The sequence below is a fragment of the Typopeltis vanoorti genome, chromosome 13 (genome assembly GCF_054136105.1).
Source record: "Typopeltis vanoorti isolate ZY-2024b chromosome 13, IOZ_Tvanoo_1.0, whole genome shotgun sequence".
NCBI lineage: Eukaryota > Metazoa > Arthropoda > Arachnida > Uropygi > Thelyphonidae > Typopeltis > Typopeltis vanoorti.
Genome location: NC_143561.1, coordinates 74616587 through 74639964, shown reverse-complemented (window position 1 = coordinate 74639964; position 23378 = coordinate 74616587). Strand labels below are relative to the sequence as shown.

At 34.9% G+C, this 23378-nt stretch overlaps 1 protein-coding gene across 5 annotated transcripts in view; it reads right to left on the bottom strand.

Moving 5' to 3' along the window:
* The window catches only part of LOC150100287 (palmitoyltransferase ZDHHC2), a 353926-nt gene that overhangs the window by 142292 nt on the left and 188256 nt on the right, over positions 1-23378 (bottom strand). For all 5 annotated transcript variants that reach the window (XM_090402380.1, XM_090402379.1, XM_090402381.1 and 2 more), the window contains exon 9: positions 13645-13771. In XM_090402380.1, coding sequence (XP_090258506.1) covers positions 13645-13771 — 127 coding nt within the window. The remainder of the gene's footprint in view (positions 1-13644; positions 13772-23378) is intronic.

Below are 23378 nucleotides of genomic sequence, written 5' to 3'. Positions count from 1 at the left end.
CTCTTGGAGTCAGCTTTGTTTTCATTTAACACAATTCAATTTTACAAGTTGAAGCTGAAGATTTCCAGACAACTGAATTGATTAGCCTTTCTAAAACACTGCCGAGATAATAATGTGATCCTGAATTGAGTTAAATTAAAACACTAATTTACATCACCAAAGGCTCTGTGCATTTATAGATGCACTAGCTTCGTTCTTGTATGGGAGCAGGTTGCTGTGATGATGAACGTCGACCTTTGGATGATCCTTTCCAATGTCTCTAATACTTCAGCAGACAAAGAATTTCAAAAAATACAATTTCAGCATATTACAAAATTCTAAAGTCTACAAAACAAAAACTCAGCTTCTAAACCTAACTACCTCTGAACATGATAATAAACCTCTCTTCCCTTACAATGAAGCCTGACGCAACTAGTGTACTTGCATGTGGACACAACTTTGCAACAGAAAATTCTGGCAGAGGAAATAATGATACAAGAGGAATGAGGTATCTGCAGTCTTCCCAATCATATTGCCAACAACAACATCAGACTGGATGTAGCCAGTGTTCTCACCCAAGCTAAACCACCAAAATGCAACCTATCAAAAAAAGAATTTGAAGCTCTGCAAGAGATTAAAAGCAACAAAAGAATAATAATTACCAAAGCGGATAAGAGAAATGCCACTGTGATTTTAGATCAATCAGATTATTCGGGTAAGCTTGCCTCTGCTTTTAGATCATTCTACTTACCTTCCCATAGACTATGATCCCACAGGACAAAAATCAAAACACTTCATAGGCTTCTTAAAAGGGTTATCTCTTGGCCTATGGAGGTACAAACAGATTAAAACCTTATAACTCTAGAACCCCCCCCCCAGATGTATCGACTGCCAAAAATCTACAAACAAAATGCCATTACATCCCATATTGTGGATGGCACTGATTCACCCACATACAAATTAGCCAAACATTTACCCAAAGTGCTTAGACAATATACTGGTAACACACCTTCACACATTAAAAACTCGGTCCACTTTAAAGCAAGTATAGAAAATCTCCCATTCCAACACTGACATAATGGTCAGTTTTGATGTCTTCTCATTATTTACCAATGTACCACTCAAAGATACCTTAGACCTCATTCAAACTATGTTTACTCATGATATTTCAGATCTGTTTCAGTTCACCAAAAATTCAGGCTATTTCATTTAGCACAGAATATTCTACAAACAGATAGGTGGGACTGTCATGGGTTCTCCACTCTCTCTCCATTCCTGGCCAACTTCTTTATGGAGACCTTTGAAGAAAAAGCCTTAAACTCTGCCCCACATAAACTCACTGTCTGGCTATGCTACATGGACGATGTGTTCTCCATTTGACTGCATGGCCTGGATACACCCCACAATTTCTTAACACACCGAAACGATCAATACCCCAGGATCTAGTTTACCATTGAAAAGGAAAACAACAACAGTCACTCATTCCTAGATACTCTGAATTACATGCCAGCCTTATGGATATCCCTGGGATCTCTGTTTACAGAAAACCTACACACATATAGGTAGATATATTCACAGAGTCACCCCCTTCCCCAACAATATGGGATTATAAAAGCCCTATATAACAAGACAAAATTAATGTTCGGATAAAAGTGCCCTAACTACTGAACTTGAACATATCCTTAACACTTTCTTAGCCAATGGCTACAGTCCGGAAAAAATATTAAAACCATGTAACCGCAACCTGTCCACTCCCACTTCAAAGCAGAAATTACTCCAAATCTAATCACCATTCTATATATCTGTGGCACATCTGAAAAATTAAGAAAAATCCAATGGAAATATGACCTTACAACCAATTATAGACCACATAAGAAATTGGCATCTCTTATCTGCTCTGCCATAGACCAGCCACATCCCATAGACCTACCAGGAATATACCAGGTCCCTTGCAGTCCTACATAGTAGTACTTTCCTACTATGGCCAAACAGGCAGGATAGCCTGTATCAGGATATCCGAACACAAGGACTACATCCAGTTCCACCAATACAGCAGTCACTCAGGACTTGCTGATCATGCTTTGGACACCCACTACAGGATATGCTGGGAGAAGGCCATTCTATTACACTGCAGCAAACACAAGTATGAAAGACTATTCCTCGAGTCTGCTTCAGCTCTGAAAAACTCTAGAAACCTCAAAAAATTTAGGTGCATGAGACTGCCCCAGATTTGGGAAGCATACATTTTAAGATCATCAGCCCAACAGCCAAGACAATCAAATTTAGCCCAGTGGGAGGGGGGAGGACACCTTTTAGTAATCTAGAACTGACTTCAGTTGCCTTTTTTCAGCCTCATTCACTTAGTGCGAGTGCCTGCATGCACATTGCTGAAATATAAGAAGTTATTAAAGTTATTTAAATTAAAGGGATATTAAATCCCACATTATTTCAAAGCCAAATAAGGAACTCAAAGATCGGAATCAAAGAGTTTCATACCGAATAATATAGTAAATTATAAAAGTTTCACTGGATTGTAGCATAAGCTAAAGCACATAGTTCAACACTAGGGCAACTCATAACAAAGGTGGGTAAAGTTCTGATCACTTCTCTTAGCATTTCCCACAATGTAAAACACATCTCATATGAGATGTATGATGTTATACATTATGGTGGAAGGTCACTACCCAGACCGGTTTCGACCTTTATTGAGGTCTCATCAGTGAGTAAGTAGACCTAAATAATACTGAGGTTATAGCAAAAATAACTTATATACTTTGCTATACGAGTTGTCAAAAAGGTGCACTCATAAATTACTTAAATAAAGAGCCAATAGGCTTCACTTCAGTGACGTAACTCTTATCTTTGATAACTCGTATAGCAAAGTATATAAGTTCTTTTCGCTATAACCTCAGTATTATCTAGGTCTACCTATCGCTGATGAGACCTCAATAAAGGTCGAAACCGGTCTGGGTAGTGACCTTCCACCATAATGTATAACATCACACATCTCCTAGGAGATGTGTTTTACATTATGGGATACGAGTTGCCCTAGTGTTGAACTATGTGCTTTATCCGTCGAAACTTTTATAGTTTACTAGATTCGGTATGAAACTCTGAGTTCCTTATTCGGCTTTGAAATAATGTGGGATTTAATATCCCCTTAATTTAACTAATGTTACGTCGCCGAAGTGAAGCCTATTGGCTCTTTATTTAAGTAATTAAAGTTTTTTGATAATTAATCTTCTAGTATATGTTGTCATTTCCTGAAATTAAAGCTACCCTTTCAAGTTGTTTCATTAAATACTCCAAGTTGTGTAAGCTGAATGTACATATTCAAATAATTTATCAGCATCACAGTTTGTTTTTATGAAAATATATAAATAGTGGATATTAAATATCCAACATAATTTCAAAGCAGAATGTATGTACAAACTATGGAAGTTTCATAATTTTGACCAGAAAGCTTACAGGGATTGGACAATATAATAATGAAAATGCTTCTTATACATATATTTTTCTTTATCAATATGGTGTTCGACCACTTTTTGCCTTTAGTATAGCCTGAATTCTTGGAATGCACTCAAAAAGGTTGATTTGAATAGTTTCTGGTGGAATTTTGTACCATTCTTCTTGAAAAACATCAAGTTGTTTTAAAGATGGAGATGGGGATTTCTTATTCTAGTCTCCAACAGATCAAATTCGGTGATTGTGCTGGCCAGGGAGGATGTTCACCTTCATGACTATACAATCCACACTGTGTGAATAGAGACATTGTCGTCTTGGAATATGGAATGCATTTGATTACCCAAAATGTCCAAATAATCACTTGCAGTAATTCTGCCATGAAGAGTAATAATGGGACCAACAGAACAGTGTGATATTGCTACCTGCCTCATGCTTTGCTGTTGGAACCATGCATTCTGGATTGTAGGCTTCCTTGGGTATTCTCCAAACTTAAATTCGTCCTGATGTATGCAACAACAGGAAGGTCGACTCATCTAACCATATTGCACATTTCCAATTTTCTAATGTCACAGTTCGTTGACAGTCGTGACACCATCATTTACACATCTGAGCACTCTTTTCAGTAATCAAAGATTTAAAACTTGCAACTTTACTGTGAATACCGGATTTATGAAGCTCATGTTGGACAGTTTTTGTGGAAACAGGTTCTGAAAGATGAATATTAAGTTCTTGTTATCTATGCTACACTAGTTCTGTGATTTTTCAAAACAATCCTCAATGTCCTATGATCTCGTTCTGTAATTTCTGATTTTTGCCTACTATTTCTCTTCGATGATGTCTTGCCTTACTGTGTATGTTGACATATCCTTAGAAACTATCTATCTCAATACACCTAATAATATAGCAGTTTTCGTCACTGATGCCCCAGCTAAACATGCACCAATGAGCCTCTTTCGAACTCAGACATGTCTCCCATTTTCCAATTTTTTTAACATGAATTATCATTAAGTACAATCACTAATGCACTTGAATGAGAATTAGAGAGTGTAAAAAAAACAAAATGAGAACATTCAGTGCTGTCACAACAAGTTTTTTCAATGTAGCCAACACAAATTATATTCCTAAATATCTTGGTGATTCCATCATTTTATCGAATCCCTGTATGAAAATATAATCCTCAGCATCCACTTAAAAGAACACGACTGCTGCCCAAGCATACCTCCATAAATTTGGATGCTGAGTAAGCAGAAAATACTGACAAAATAAAGAACAGAGATCATTGTTGAAATGGTGTGTTAATGGTATTAGCAGTAGTAAGAAAAGTAATGAAAAAAATACTTCCATAAGAAAATGAATACAAGTTCAAACTGTAGTGAGAAGTGGTTGTACAGGTTTAAGTAGCAACATGGAATCAGGCACATAGTAATTTGTGGAGAGAAGCAAGAGTCAGATTTCAAGACTGCTAAAGAATTTTGTAAAAGCTTTTCAAGAAATTAATTCATGATAACAAGTGTATAAAGCAGATGAGATCAGCTTATTTTGGCGGATGTTGCTCACATCAAGTATACGGCAGCGAACACGACCCATCAGTCAGTTATTATTATAACATAACACCTCCAAGGAAGGTGTCACTGTTTTTAGGGTACAATACACAACTCACCGTCTGCCCTGCTTAATCCTCCAACTACATTACTACCATCAACACATGCAACACCATCTACTGCCTGCTATGGCCAATAGTGTTTTTTGTCTGTAAACTGTGTGTGGTCTCATGTACACAGGATGAAAATCCCAAGTTAAACTCTGCAATCTCTGTATGAGAATGGTTAATTCACCTTTAATCAAAATGGCACACAAAGATTCCTCTCATCACAACAAGAATCAAACTTAAATCTTTTCTAATCGAAGGATGCAATGTCCCGTTGTTCTTCCAATTGTGCTACAGAGGCACTAAGCTAAGAGTGGATTACTATTTTGTGTTGTACCAATGCTGCTGGAATCCACAGTTGCAACCCCCCCCCTCTGCCCCCTTGTGATTTCCAGAGCAATCCATAGTCATTTCAACTGCACAGGAAAAAACGATACTTCTATTTTCCTATAATGATTACTGTATAACAACTTTGTATGGTTCTCCTGATTAATTTGTTGCATCCGTTGGCATGCTTTCAAGCAGTATACCTAAAAATCAGCAATTTTTGACTCCCTCTCCCCATGGGTTGTGATATATAAAACATTATACAAATTAAGATATTTTAGAAATGAAATACATATCAATAATAGCACGGCTTAGTTTCCAGCACCCTTGGGCAAATTTCGTACTTACCTCCTTTCAGTATGATAATTTCGATAAAAATATGTCACTGGCAGCATTCTGATAACAGCACCAACAATAGCCTTCCCACTTTTGCATGTCAATACATCTTCGCATCGATGGAAAAATGCTTCTATCATAACACTCAAAGTTTCTCAAAATATTACGTGTAATATAAGACAAGTTCATGAAATAATTTAGGAAGGATAAATATCAATTTGTTTGCTAAGTAACTTTCGTTTGCAGTTACTTGGTTTAACAGGTATACACGAATATAGTAAACTGTGTACTACATAATTAACAACATTATTATTGTTAAACTAGCACTGTTTGTAAAAGAGCAATGCTTTAAATCAGCATGATGTATACATTGTAGTGAAATGAGTAGCTAGTTTGAAGGAAGTTTGGTTTTTCAATCTGAAGTGACATACTTTCGTAAAAGTGGAATGCTCAACAAAAAACATCTTTGTTTATACAGAGAGTTGGTTGCTTGATGTGATATCAAAAACAAGAAAATACTGCAAAAGTAAAATTTCAGACCTATTCATTGACCATAATTTACTATTTTAGTTGCCTTTAAATTATCTGTAATCTTTTTTTTTTATTATTATTTTGTCCTCTCTAACTGCCTACTCTTTTATTTATCATCATCATCATCAATTTCCTGACATGTACCTTCAAGGCGTGTATAGGATATGCTAGTACTACATGAAATATTTACATCATTACTAACTTCCTATCTACAATTTTCCTCCAAATCAGTCTGTTATCTGTCAAGACTCCAACATTATCAGATCTTATATTTTTATAGTCTAATTCACTTTGTACTGTATCAATCCACCTACATCTTGGTCTTCCTCTGGGTCGTTTTCCTGCCAACCTGGCAGTGAACACTTGTTTTGTTAATCTTTCCTCGCCCATTCTGTTTAAGTGACCATACTGTAAAAATAATCATAATTTAAAATTCTGAATATTTTTACGTATTGTTTATGTTAGTATGTTTATTAGTTTTAGTTTCATAGCACGCATTATCGACACTTGCGATGTGCCCATTATTGAAATTATTTTGTCAAAGTGATATGTCAAGCATTTAAAAAGTTTATGTACTTACCGGATTTGAACAGTTGTATTACTTTAAAGAATTTTATTGTAGTTTAGAATTATTAAGTTTTGGGTTTTATGAAGACATTCTCTTGTTGATAACGTAATCTGTGTGTGTCAGCCATTGTATTTAGTTTCTCACTTGCCACTTTCATGGAGTACGCATACTTGCCGAGAAGTTTGATGTGTGATTGACAGTTGACAGAAAGCATTTGGTATCGTAGTAACAAAGAGAGAAAACAAGAGTGTGTTCGGGAAGAAATTAGAACACAGGCCGGCAGATATTTAGATTCAGAGGAATTTGAGTTTTTTTATGTGACAGTCAGAGGAAAATCAATAGTATATTCTGAAAAAGGAATTGTGGAACTTTTAAGTTTCAAAGTGGAATAAGTATTGATAAATAAAAGAAAATATTGCTATAAATCGTTTTAAAAGGAATATTCTAGGAAACACTAATTGGAAGATTTACAGTAGATTCCGAAAAGTGAATCTTAGAACTGTGAATTTTTTAAAGTGGAAGAGTTAAGACTGTCAATAAGCATTAGTGAATAAAAGAAGAAATTGCTATTTATGTTCTAAAGGAATGTTCGATAAAACTCAGATTAGGAAGTTTCATCTGTATTAAGGATGCAAGATCTAACTTTTATTTGTACTAACAAGAGACAGAATTGAGTTAGGAAGAATTAATATGTGCTATATGAGTGATGACAAAGGATCCTGTGAAAATGAAGAATAAAGTCACTCATATATCTTCAGAAAAGGGCCTTGACAAAGAAAGAACTGGCTATGAAAACAAAGTGTTTAGTCTAGTCTTAAATGCAAGTTTATTTTTAAAAGGCCTTCGATCCAATTAATTCTGTACTTAGTTATAGTTATGTAAAGTTGTTTGAAGTGTATATATATTGTTTGTGTTTTATTAAATGTATTTATTTTGTATTTTGGTCTTGAGTCAGTGATTATTTGGATTCTGAAAGAAATAGTAAAAAAAGAGGTCATTGCACCAATCGAAGTGAACGCTTGTGCAATAAATAAATATATAGGTACAGTTGGAATTAAAAAAATAATTGTTGAACAGAGATCATCTCTATAGACAGGATAATATTAAATAATTAAATATCCTATATTTAAAAATGGTGCAGCCGGTAGTATTAATATTATGATAATATCCTCTAATTAAAAATCTCCTATTTCTACAATACCACCTGAGGTTAGCTCTGCTAATGCATTCCTGGATGCTGACAATGTCAAGTTCTTTCCTAATATAATCATTTTCAATATGATTGCCACTGATGCAATCTGTTCATGCCTCTAATCTTTCTCAGGACTCTCATATCTCTAGTCAAGTGTTTTACTTCTGGCCCAGCTCTCAGATCCATAAGTTAAAACTGGTTTGAACACCGTCTTGTATATCGCTAATTTCTCTCTTATTATATATGAATTTATTCAATTGACTTCCTACCATACCAGCTTTGTTGATTCTGCTGTCTATTTCCATATTTAATTTACCATCTTCACTAAAAATTGTGCCTAAGTAGCTGAAATGTTTTACTTGTTCCACAGGTTCTCCGTTCACAAAGCAGTTGACATTTTCAATGATTCTACCTATTTTCATTGTCTTTGTCTTTTTATTGCTGACCTTCATACCATATCTATTACAACAGTTATTCAATTTAGTCAGGGAATTCTTGTGAACTTGTAGCAGATTTATTCAGAAGTATAACATCGTCCGCATAAAGCACAGAGCTGACATTAACATCTCCAATTCTGATATCATGTTTAATACCACTTTCCTTCATAATGTGATCCATATAGATAATGAATAGAGGGGATAAAGTACATCCTTGTCTCACACTAGATTTAACATTAAACCATCTTCCTGTACTTCCTTCAATTCTAACTGCTGACTTACAACTCAAATAAAGACTAAGTATTGCTTGATATAATTTTCCATTCACACCATATAACTGTAGCGTATTGAATAGCTTCTCTCTTGGCACCTTGTCATATGCCTTTTCCAGATCAACACAACTTAAATACAGTTCTTTGTTATATTCCCATGATTTCTCAACTATTTGTCATAAAGTGAAGATCTGATCCTGACAGCCTCTATTTGGCATGAATTCAGCTTGTTCTTCACCAAGCTTTTCTTCCACAATTCTGCTCAACTGTTTCTCAAGTATACTAGCATAAATCTTACCAGAAACACTCAGTAGGGAAATACCTCTGTGTAATTCTCACATTCAGTTTTATTTCCCTTTTTATATATGGGTACTATGAGAGTTCTACTCCAATCATTGGGAATTCGTCCCTCTGTCAGGCCTTTTGAACTATCAGTGCAGCCACTGTATGACCTTTATACCACCATACTTCAACATTTCTTGTTGAATATCATCTACTCCTGCCTTTCCACATTTCAAGCATTTGATAGCTTTTTTCTACTTCAAATATGGATATGTATTCCTGACTGTATGCCTGTTGAGTGTTTATTACCATGGTGCTATCACTGCTCGTTTCATTTAGCAATTTTTCAAAGTAATCACTCCATACTTCAAGGATATCTTTTTTCTCCCGTTTTCATGTCACCTTTATCATCTCTAACTCCTTTTACAGCACTCTTTCCTCCATTTCTAAGTTTCTTCAACAACCTCCAGAATATTTTGCCACCTTCTTGATATTAATTTTCTATGTTCTGGCCAAAGTCCTCCCATGACTTTTGTTTAGTTAGTTTTACACAGCGTTTAGCTTTCTTCCATTTGTCTATGTATTCTCTAAGAGCACAAGCTGACTTATTTGCCAGAAACTTTTGATATGTTTTTTTCTTTTCCTTCACTGCCTCTTTAATTTCCTGTGTCCACCATGGAGTTCTGATTTTTCTATCCTTGCAGACAACCTCACCACATGCCTCTCTGGCTGAATCAATCAGGGCTTTCTTCAAAGTTTGCCACTGAATCTCCAAGGTTTGGTTCCTGTTCTCAAACTCTTTCATTTTTTCTTCAATAAGCTTTGTGTATTTTAGTCAACAGTTCACATCTGAGAGCTGCTCAACTTTTATTCGCTTCAAAACTTTCTTACGTGTTATTCTTTTCAATATGAAATTCAATTTTATCCTGCTCAAGACTAAATAGTGATCACTTCCAATTTCAAATCCTCTGTACACTGTGGTGTCCTGCACCAGGGAGAAAACATCACTATCAACAATTACATAGTCAATGAGACTTCTTATTCCTTGCGTCTTCTATCCATGTGAATTTGTGAACATTTTTATGTTGGAATATGGTGTTAATGATAACCATTTCATGTCCCAAGCAGAAATCCAACAAGTATTTGCTATTATTATTAGCTTTGCTCTTTTCTTCAAATTTTCCCAAAATATTTTTGTATGTCTGTCAATCATTTCCTACTCTGCTATTTAGATCCCCAACAAGCACCAACTTTTCTTTTTTCATTGTGTCAATTGCTTTCTCTAAAACCTCAAAAAATTCCTCCACTTCTACCTTAGTAGAACCTTCTGTGAGACCATAGGCACGAATAAGTCTCACTGTCCAATTCCCCATTCTCATATTTGCCCACATCACTCTACTTGAGACTGCCTGCCATTGAAGAAGATTAGCCTCGTATTTAGTGTTGAATACTATGGCTGCTACTTCTTTTCCTTGATTGTTATTGCCTGAATATAACATTTTGTATTTATTGCTCAGAAAGATCTCACCAGTTTTTGTCTTTTTTGTTTCAGTCACCTCTATTATGTCAATCTGGTACTTATCTAATTCCTCAGCTAGCTCCATTTCTTTGCCATTCAGGCTTCTTATATTGATAGTACCGATCTTTAACTCTGGTGATGTTGAGTTTGGGTGTGCTTTCAGATTTGTTCCAGTAGTTGACATTTCGCTGTTCACCCTGGTTCCCTGGCGAAAACAAAGGGGGCCTTGTGTAGCCGGGCGACACTTCAGCCAGCATGAAATTTTGTCATGTTGTACCATCATTTTCTATATTGGTTTAAGCCAATAAGAATACAATTTGGTCAGCTAAATCCCAAATTGCCACCCCATCCTCGTTCGTTCAGTATCCAGTTGGACACCCAACAGGGCAGGGTGCACCACGAGAAGGTGAGGATTGGACATTAGGTCAGAAGCCCTGGTCGGTTCTCCGCATTCCTTTAAAGGCTATGTGGAGATCTCCTCTCAGTTATACAGCTTTGACCCTTAAGCACCCCATTTTTTTTATTTTATTTTTTTATTTTTGGATGGGAGTGGAGTTAGGAGTTTGTATTTGATTGAAAGGAAGTAAGTTATAAGCAATTCAGGAAAACAATAGCTTTCTATTAGAAACAGGCTAAATGTAGCCAATTGAAACTACTGTTTTTGTTTACAGTTTGTTGTAATGTCTTTCTCCTTGCTTCAGGAATCTTCTAATAGCTACCTTTTTTTGTTTGTTTATTTGCAAGAACCATTATACCGAAAATGTTATTTACTTTTTTATGCTTGAGAAGTTATATTTTAATTTAACAACAATGTGAAACCATTCATTGGCCTCAAAAATAGTATTCCCCGCAGCACACAAAGTGTATCTTTAAGTTAACGATCGTTCAAATAGCCAACCAATAAATCGCTTTCCCATCAAGGTCAGATAAATGGTAGATTACTACATACTTGTATTATCACCATTATATTTGAATTATATATGAATCATATGTCCTGATGGCAATAATTTTACTCTTGAACTGCATTTCATCAAAAGCATAACCTTCAGAATGCAGTGTTAATTTGTTCTTTTCTCCAGTTCATTTATAGTACTTTAGGTAACTTCAACAAACATCTTAGCTTGGAATTATCATAAAAACAACCACAGAGATTAGCTTCGCGGTTGAAAATTGTTTTCTAAGTAAAATTTAAAACTTAATTTTGAGATTCCTTCTCATTTTAGAGATCAGACTTGAGGAGCCTTAAGAGCACTGACTGCTTAACCTTATTATCTTAATACATCTTCTCATTCAAGAATTTTGATTTAACATACAACCATGATTAAAAACTTCAAATACAGCCAAAAATAAAGACTTACAATTTCATCCTGATTGCAGGACACGACTAACAAAATATCAAATGCAAATAAAAAATCTCATGCATGCACTTATGTTAGTACTAGAAGTGAAAGCATGAGATTATACTTTCAAGTAATTGTAAAAGAATAAATTTTCATTATAGTTTCACTCTCTGCTGAGATTCAATGTACAATTTCATTTAATAACAGATCCACAATATTGTCCACCACTACATATATTACATATGAATGCAAATAATGTTTCAGTGTTAAATACAAATATTGTACAGAAGTGAGTAAGTGTATTGAAAACAATTCTGCAAGCTAAAGGCAACCCCAAAAGAATTCGTGTAAAAATGATTTTTACATGCAGCATGATAAGTAGAAAAGAATTCTATTTATCATGCGGCATGTAAACAAAGAATGAATGTGAAAAAAATAATTCTATTGAATAGGATGGAAAGCAGGTAGCAGCTGCAGAAGACTGCCCTTTTTTTGCTACAAGTGAGGAGTATGCAACATGGAGCTCAATACTACCTACATATTGAAGAACTCAAGTGTGCAAAGAGGAAGTAATAGAGCTGTTACATAAGCTGAATAAAAATTTAGTAGTAGTAGGGGCTGATGGGATATCAGCACAGGTGTCTAGAATTTTCAGCTGAAGTGGCTTTGATCTGGCTGTATAATCTGAGTTGCAGCATAGGGAAGATTTCACAGGAGTGAAAAGAATCCACGACAATCCCATTGTACAAGGGTAGTGGTGGTGGTGCAAAGACATGTATTTAACTGTCAACCTATCAGTATCTCTGTAGTAGCAATGAAAATGTTGGAAAATTGGTAGGAGTTCACAGAGAATGTATATTTTGCAATGAAATGTTCATGGGTTTGGTGAGGGAAGGCTATGTTTGAGCAACTTTCTTACATTTTATAATAATGTTATAGTTAAGTTGGAGAAGGGAGGGGGGGGATGAATACACCATGACACATTTGGACTTTGAGACATCTATATATCAGTCACATTGGGAATGTGACTGACATATAGCACTTACAGAATCAACATTAATCATGTTGATGTAATGACATAGTATATTGGTGGGATTATGCTAGAAGAAACTGATCAGACTAGGGATCTTGGTTTTAGAAGACAGGAAGTTCAGGGGTCTGTATAGCAAACATTGAAAGTACAACTCAGAGGATATTTGCAGTGAACATGAACATGTAAGAATAAAAATTCATTTTGCCTAAATGCCAAAAATGGCATTGAGTTTGGAATGGAGCTTATCAGGACAGACTGAAAATATGCACATTACATACATACACAAGAAAGAATGGTGATATGATAGAAGCCTACAAGCAAACTTCTGAAAGGATCATACACGATACTCGTAGATGGAATTTTTAATTTTATGGAGAGTGGGAGAGGAAGAGAAAGCATCCCTTAAGTTGAGAATGAATGCAGAAAATAAAGGAGTAAGACCTAGATTTCTCTCTCATAGAGGTACATTATTGCTTTGGGAGGTGGTGAGTGCAGTCAGTGTGAATAAATTCAAGAGAGTGTATGACAGATGGCATGAGTGGAATGCAGCTTTTCTGCATGAGCGTTTCTGGTAGTAATAACATTTAAAAAAAATATAAACTGATTTATATGCTTGAGGTATATGTAAATTGATACTATCTGATTATTCACTAAAAATGGTACATGATAAATTCCATCTGTATTTTAAATTATACAATCAGTTAAATCTACTTACCTTGTGTAAAATGGAAGTAGCCACTTATATTTATCATCTCCAAATATTTCTATAAAGTTGGCATATCTGCCTAAACTGAAACCATCCTTATCTGGACCTGTTCTAAATATTGGAGGTCGAAATGATTCTGTAATTCAAAAGAATCAAAAGAGCCTAGTATTCATTTACTATCACTATCCACTAAAGTAATAGAAATAGTGATTCATAAAAAGTCAAATATGATGTTAGTAAAGTTCACCAAAATTTCAAAATTTGATAAATAAACAGCACATACAGCTATAAGTAAATTATAAAATTAATCAACTACAAATACACTAAAAGAAATTTCTTGTGAAATAACACTACTCCACATCATAATAATGTCCAAAGGGTGTGCATATGGGAGGCACTCACACATATGAGTTTGGTGAAATTTATTCAACAGCATTTATTTTTTTGACAAATTATATTATATATAATAAATTCAATGTTTCTGTGTAAAATATTAAAACACAATCTGATACACAGCAGTGAATAAAAAAAATAAATAAATAAAAATATACACCAAGTAATAAAGCACTACTAATTTTATGTCAATTCTTAACATTTAATATTGTACAATCGCACACATATATAATGAATCGCACACACGCTATGTAATGAATCTATTACTTTCATATCAGATATGAAAGTTTTTCATGTCTAATAGGTTTATATCTTAGTTAAGATAAAAAGCCAAATGGCTAGTTTTCTGACACCTTAATATAGAAAATAAGGGGATAAACATCCTTTGTTGTTTTATAGCCAGTAAGCGAAACTAAAGATCGATAACTACAATCTCTAAGTTTCATGCCAAAAAACTATCAGCGAAGGCAATTTGAAGTAAAGGTGGAGCAAGCTCCCTCACTATTCTTGATATTTTCTCGTAATGTAAAACACAGCTCCTAGGAGATGTAATACTGTCATTACATTATGAGGAGAGGTCACTACCCAGACCGGTTTCAACCTTTTTTGAGGTCTCATCAGTGAGTAGGTAGACCTGGAAGATATCAAAGCTTAGTGAAAAGAACTTACATACCTTCACTATACGAATGCCATAAAGGTGTAATGGCTATAAAACAACAAAGGATGTTTATCCCCTTATTTTCTATATTAAGGTGCCAGAAAACTAGCCATTTGGATTTTTATCTTAACTAAAATATAATTACACCTTTATGGCATTCGTATAGTGAAGGTATGCAAGTTCTTTTCACTAAGCTTTGATATCTTCCAGATCTACCAACTCACTGATGACACCTCAAAAAAGGTTGAAACCGGTGTGGATAGTGACCTCTCCTCATAATGTAATGACAGTATTACATCTCCTAGGAGCTGTGTTTTACATTATGAGAAAATATCAAGAATAGTGAGGGAGCTTGCTCCACCTTTACTTCAAATTGCCTTCGCTGATAGTTTTTTGGCATGAAACTTATAGATCGTAGTTTTCGATCTTTAGTTTCGCTTACTGGCTTTAAAACAACAAAGGATGTTTATCCCCTTATTTTCTAGGTTTATATCTATCAATATTTAAATAAGTTATATGCAGAATTTTTCAAAGTGATTAAATGCAGTCAGCAAATCACAATATCACAAAAGAGTCAATGTGAAAACAGATGTTCACACATGCTGGATAACAGATGAACTAAAAAATATCATAAGGATGAAAGAAAAGCTCAATTATAAGCATAGGAAGAATCCCTACAATCTAATGTTTGAACACGATTATAAAAATTTTGCTAAACACAAAGGAAAAAATAAAGCAGACAAAAGAACATTATCTCTCAATGAAATTACTTTCTTGTATGAATGATAAAAGTAAAGAATGGGGGTTGGTTAACATGGTAATTGGTAATACAAAGCAGAAAATACGTGAATCCCCAGATTGCAACGATGTCACTAATTTACTTAAACAAAATGAACAACAATTTTACAAACTATGGTAGGTGTGTTTTGATACTACAAAGAGGATCAAGTAGAGTCACCTTCCATGAATTAAGAATTCCATGTATCGATACATAGTAAATAAAGATGAGGTAAAGAGTGTAGTAATCAGATTAAAATATGAGATGTGACCATATAAATGTTGAAAAACTAAATATTATCATTAAACTTTAAAACATTAAAAAAACCTTAAAGTTCTTTACATATATTATTAATAAATCTTTTGAACATGGCAAATTTATAGAACACGTAAAGATTGCTTTAGTTATTCTGCTATTTAAAGGAGGTAACAGAAATTAAATCAAAAATTACAAACCAATATCTATACTATCCACAATCTCCAAGGTTATTGAAATCCTAATAAAAAATGATTAAATAGCTATCTAAATACACATCTAATCAATACAGCTTTAGATCCAGATACAATACTGGTACAAATCCTATCTGAATAATAGAAAATAATATACCAGCTCTGGCACATATAACAGCACAAAAAAAAAAAAAAAAAAAAAAAAAACCCGAGTCCTGCAAGGTTCAGTGCTAGGACCCATCCTATTTTTAATATATGATCTGTGTAAATACAAATTTTTTGGCAAAATGATAATGTTCGCTGATGATATGGCATTAGTATATACTGAAACAACCCTTGAGGATCTTGAAAATCAGATTACCCATGATATGTTGAAACTAAATAAGTGGTTTAGCAACCATGGTCTTAAAATTAATACTGATAAAAATGAGATATATGTACTTCATGTTAACAGATATAATCATAAAATGGCATGAAACAAAATGTAATGATATCCAAAATTATAACTGTAGCTCAGCCAAAAATCAGTCAAGTATTTGAATCTCCACATAGATAGCAATCTGAAATGGAACTCCCACATCACATTTAACAAATAAGTTGAGATTGGTAATTAACAGAATATATTATGTTAAAAAATTTGTAAATGCAGCATTCTTAAGATGCTTATACTACTTCATAGGCAAATTTCTCATTGCCATATGGTATCACCTATTGGGGTGGAGAGGACTAAAAAAAATCTGCTTCTACTGATACAAATATAAAACGATGATTAGAGCTATAGCCAATACTCTGAGGGACAGCATCATTTTGTGAAGGGTCAGCCACGCCTTAGTAATCTACTAACTCTTTATAATAGTGACAGCTGAGTTAGATAAAGGGAATGGTTACATGATGATACTGCTAGATTTTACAAAGATGTCTGACAGAATACCACATGGAACTCTATTATACAAACTACAACAAATGGGGATGGATATGAAACTGGTGATATGGATAAAAGAGTGTCTGATGGACAGATACCAAAAAGTAGTATATGGAGGAGTATAAGTGAATTCAGGAGAAGGCAAGTGACTTGTGGTGCACTACAAGGCTTTGACTTGGCCCAGTGCTGTTTAATTTGTAAATAAATGATATAGGAAATAATTTGAAGGGAGATATCCAGTTGTTTGCTGATGATATAAAGTTGGGTAGAGTAATAGTTAATCAAGGTGATGTACAGACCAGCAGGATGATTTAGACCAGCTGACAATATGAGCAAAACATAATGGATGTCTATTTGCTACTACCCCAAGAATTTGGGGTAGTTTTAGATAGAGTTGAAGTTTAGAGGGCATGTTGCTAAAGTAGTCAGGGTAGCTCACAGTAGTATTTGGTTAGAAAAACACTAACAAGCAGAGATAAGGGAGTTATTCCTCTTTAAAATCTTTGACATGACCACATCTGGATGATTAGGTCTGGCCATCTGACTTTCTTGGAAATAAAGAAATGGTGGATAAAATCCAGAGGCAAGCGACCAAGATGGTGAGAGGTCTGTGGAATGATTCTTATGAGGGCAGATTGAGGGTTTGTGGATTGCAAAATAAGGAATGGTTGAAAAGCAAAAAAGGGGAAGATGTGAAAGAAATATTTAAGTTACTTAAAGGATTTATTAGGCTGGATGCAGGGGAAATGTTTTAGTACTTGACTTGTGGGGTAGCAGAACAAGAGGGCATCCCTGGATGTTGGGTAAGAGTGCAGTTAGCAAGGACATGAGAACTAGAATTTTTGCTTGGAGAGGGGTGAATAAATGAAATTGGTTGGCTGAATCAGCTGTGAGTGCTTTGTCTGTTAATGGTTTCAAGGAGAGGTACAATAGATATTGTGTAGATAGTCTGAATCTCCCATATGACTCCATGGAGGAGTCCAATGGGACCCCATGCAATAATAATATTTACTGCTTAATCATGTTTAAAAATTTTCCCACTGTGCCTGCCAGTGATTTTCTTACTATTCTAAACACCTCCAGTTCATCCATATTATTCTCAAATCATCTTTGTTACATCAGTCACATTATTAACTCCACCTGGATGATACAGAATGATCACTCAGTAATACAATTATTTCTTCTGCTCCTGTCATTCCCTATCAGAATCCATTTATATTATCATTCCATAATTGTTCCTTCTTCACTTACCACTGCAAAAGAACTCTTTTGGGATTTCCTTTGACCAGTTTGGCAATTTTTACTAATAATATGAATCTGTCATCGAGTTGGTGATATGCTTGATCACCTTTTCTTATATACAGTCATTTTTTATTTTTATATTTTTTTTCAAATCCAGTTTAATAATGATATTCATCCATTTAACATTCACCAATTTATTTTTCTGACTCTGGATATACAATCTAATAATGCTTTCTTTAAATGCTGCTTCATTTTTCTTGTGGCACACTGCAATCTATAGCTACAATGCACCATGGCTAAGAGAAAAAACTTGGCAGATATCACTAAGTAAATAAATTAAAACTGCATCTAATGTATAAAAATAGTACATTATATATATATATATATAATATATATATATTATATATTATAATATATATAATAATAATATATATATATATTAAAAAATTTACAAACACTGAGTATTTTATTTTTATTAGTGTATCATTCATACTACTTACATTTACCACCATCAAAGGCAATCCATTCCAACCATGCCACTCTATGAGAAAAGCATCTATGCATCTTTTTTGCTGCATTTGCTCACAACAATGGATGCCCCTCTCCCCATAAAATTAAAAATTCCATCTGATGTTAACCTATATGACCCTTTCAGAAGTTTGTAGATTTCTATCAACATCACCTTTTTTTCTCCCGTCTGCTAGTATTTGCAGTTCACACATTCTCAATCTGTCCTGGTAATCGACATTCCACAATAATGGCATATTTAGCATGGTTCCTTCCATCTCTCCACTGTATCACTTCAGAAAATAGACCAGATCTGCAACACAATAGTGTAGGTGGAATTGTATTGAGGCTTGGGTAAAGAGGCAAAATGATTTCCTTATCTTTATCCATGTTCATTTCAGCATTGCAATTATTCTCTGAATATTTCATTGCATTAAAGTGCATAACTTTACATTTACTTAGAAAGAACAGATGGCCATTTTCATATGCCCACAGTTTTAACTTGTTCAAATCATTTTGCAAGCACTGTATATCAATTATATTCGAGATTAAACTGCTTATCATTGCATATCAGCAAACAGTTGTCACCAATCATATCCTTCCTAGTGCCATTAATGTAAAGACGGAATAACAATAGACCAAGAAATGATCCCAGTACTCCACTTTTTGATTTGGTCGTCAGCAATATGCTTACCATGCCAATAGGTTATAACTCAGTCCCATATCCTCCAACATATGCAACAGCCTTCCATGCAGTATCCTGACAAAAGCCTTAGCAAAGTCCGAAAATATCAGTATACCCATTCTGCTTGTGTAACTCAAATGTAACATAAAACATGAGCAAATTGCTCAAAACATGACTTTCCTTTAATAAACCTATCCTGTGCTAACCAATTTCTGTATGCAAGCCCTTACAAACTTTTCCAAAATGTTCACCATCAACTCCAGAGATATGGATAGATTGATAGTTAAAAATATATCAGTCTTTGTACAACTTTGTGCAATGGGATTATCGACCCATACTCCCTGTTCTGAGATTCAAGTTATACAGCATCATCGTTTCACTACTTCAGCTGAAAATCCCTTTTATTATCTTTTATTAATAGGGAATAATGGGATATCATCCTTGCTGATACCCCATCAGTCCCTACTGCCAAATTCTCATTCAGTTTATGCAACAGCTCCACTTCATGCAGTGAAGAGGTAGCACTAAGCTCTCTGGCATACACCAGAGTGAGAGAGCTTATTCGTTAGCTGAATAAATCTCCTCTATATCTGTCACCCGCAAACCATTCACATTCAGTAGTCATTCTTTCACATTCATTTGCTCATTCTTTATTTTACTTGAAGCATAATGATTGAAATTCTTTTGGGATGTCTCTAAACTTGCAAAGCTAGTTTCTTATCATACTCAAATTTAGCTTTCTGGTAACTTCTGGCATATGCCTTCTAATTTTTATAGGTTGCATCATGCACATGATATTCTTTCCACATTTTCTTAAGAATCTCATGCTTAAGAGTATACCATCCGTTTCACTCCTACTCTAATTGATTCTCTGAACTTTACATTCTGGTAATGTATAATTTTAAGATTTTTTAAATGTTTACTATGCAACTCCTGATTATCTTTCAAATCTAGTAACCAATATCAAGGGACAGAATCTGGTATCCACCTCAGTCATAATTTCCAGCTTTGTAGCTATTATTATTATAGAGGTATCTCCATGGAGTCAGAAGACTTATTGTGGAGATCCATTATTCACACAACACTCCTTGAACTCATTCACTGATTAAGCACCCACAAGCACCTCTGGCAACCCATTCACCACCTTCCAAGCAAAAAACATAATCCTAACATCCTTGCTTACCTCACTCTTACACAACTTCCACTGGAGACCCTTTGTTCTCTCCCTACTTGCCATGAACCTGAAAAAAAAAAAAAAAGTCTCCACAGTCAATTCTATAAAACCCCTTTAATAAGTTGTTTAAGTCAAGGGATATTACATCCCATATAGTTTCTTAGCCGAATAAGAAACTCAAAGAGTTTCATGCCGAATATAGTAGAAACTATATAAAGTTCGGCGATTCCAAGCGTAAGCAAATACCTGGATACTGCAGCACTGATCCCAAAGGGTAGTGCAAGCTGGGGCAACTCGTGGTAGAAGTGGAGCAAGCTCCGATCACTATTCTTGATATTTGCCCATAATGTGAACTTAGCTCCTAGGAACTGTATTTTTGTTCACATTATGAGAGAAGGTCACTACCCAGACCGGTTTCGACCTTTATTGAGGTCTCATCAGTGAGTAGCCAGACCTAGTTAATATCAAGTTTGTAGCGAACAGAACTTGTACCCCTTCTACGAGTGTTGCCGTGAGGTGCTCTAATAAATTATTAGATATGTGAAGAGCCAAAGGCTTCAATTCGGCGACATATAACTTGTTTAAGTCAATAGATATGTGAAGCCTTTGGCTCTTCACATATCTAATAACCCCTTTAATAATTTAAATGCTTCTATCATGTCTCCTCTTTTTTTTTTACCTATCAGGTAATTTTTGAAACTTACAGACTGTCAATCTATTCTAATAGGCAGCATTCCACAGACCAGCCACTTACCTTTGGATCCTCTCTACTACTTCATCCCTGTTGAATCTAGGAGTCCAGATGTGGCCATATTAGATCTTGTATAGGAGAACAATAACCTCTCTTAATAATTCATGATTGTTAGTGTGTTCTTCGACAACCATGTAATCTGATGTGCTGTTTTGGTTACCTTTGCAATATGCCCTCTAAACTTCAACTCCATCCACAATCATCCTGAATTCCCAGGCTTCAATAGTTTCCTGCAGTTCAGTTCCATCAATACAGTACACAGCTTGTGATCTCTTCCAAAAGTGAATCATCTTGCACTTAGCCACATTAAACTGACAGCCATTTACCTTTGACCATACTGCTAGTCTGTTTAAGTCTTCCCGCAGAATCTCTGCATCACCTTCATTTACTATTGCTCTAACAAGTTTAACATTATTAGCAAACAACTGAATATTTCCTGTCCGATTATTTCCTATATCAATGATATATAAACTAAACAACAGAGGACCAAGTACTGAGCGCTGTGATACACCACTGGTCACTGACTTCTCCTGGACTGAACTATTCTCAACTAGTTCAGCATGTAACCTTTCTGGAACATCAATATCCTTAGCTGCTTCCCAGCTCAGTAACTTATGTTCACTGTGCAACCAGAACAAGAACATCACTTCTTTAATCAAAACCCTCTCTGACAGTATAATATGATCTAATACTGTTGGAGCTTGCGCTCCTTCTCATACCAGATCAATAAATTTGGTTTCATTCTTCTCATTAGATTTCACTAACCCAATCAATTTAATCTTTAAAGGGTACCTGTGACATTACTATAAACAATTACAAGATGACCACAGTAATCAATTAAATGAAAGTACAGATATTTCTTTCTGAAAATAACAGTACATCAACGTGTAGAAACAATCAAAGGAATGGAAATACAAGATACATACAACAATCGGTGGTTTACCAATTAAAAACTGTTGCTGCATACTAGAAATTAATATTAATAAATAATATTAAAATATTATTAAAAACTATTTTTGATGGTCACATAAGATAAGAATCTGCCAAACTTTTGGGGGAGAGAGAGACAATCATTCCGATTTGGCTGATGTGAAAGGGCTTTACAACTTCCTTTGAAAAGGCATTCATATTTAAACCTGTTTCTATGGAGAAGACAAGCTTCATTCCACTGGATAACTGTCACCTCTATATATTAATGTTCTTTAATTATTTTTTCCACAGAACATTAATATGATAGAGGTGACAGTTTGTCTTTTGTAGATGGCAACAGATGAGAAATTTTGCAAAGCACACAGCCACTAGGCTAACCGTGTGGAAGACCCTCTGCCTCTGCCTTTGGCAAACTATTTTTGAACCATATGCATGGGGAAGGAGTGTCCTAGGATCGATTCCGTCGGTGACGTGAGGAGCTGAAGGATCTTCCTCACCATAGCCAAGTTAGCCGGTCTTGGGTGCGGACAGTAGGGTTTTTTCTCGTTTATCCTGGGGTTGTTTTTGATCCTGCAAATCAGGCAAACCAGTCTTGAGAACAACATAGGGCATAGGGCTGACCACCTTATCCTGGAAAAGGTTTGAGATAAGATGATTAATAAACCCTAGACACCGCAAGGTAAAAGAGGGTAAAAGGAAGATGAGACGAGACAGAGAGCTACCCATGGCAGTACCTTCAACTTGTCTATAGATCTTGTTTTTCCAGCTGAACCCTGATATAGAATCAAATATAGAAGATATGAGTAGGGCTAAATGTGAAGTTCTTACAAAGATCCTGAACTACCATCAAATAGATGTAGTTGTAATACAGGAAACTCACACTAAGGACGATCTAGACTTATTAATGAGAGGGAAAATATATAGACATAATGTGATCATTAGTACGAGGATGGTCTGAAAAGGTCTTAGTCTCGACCATAGATGGCAACGCTAACTGCACAATTTTTTTTTTTTTTTTTTAAGTTGTACATCTGTCATAAGCATCTATGTGAAACTGCAACATCATTCTATCAAGTAGTTTATTTTATACAGCTGTCGGAAGCAAAAGAATTGTCAGTATACCTTGAAATGGATAAAATTGAGTATTGTGCGGTTATAAAAATTCTTTTTAAAAGAAGGTTTAAACACCAAAAGAAATTCATTTGAAGTTCATAAAAGTTTATGGGCACACTCTCCTTCATTTTTGACAATTAA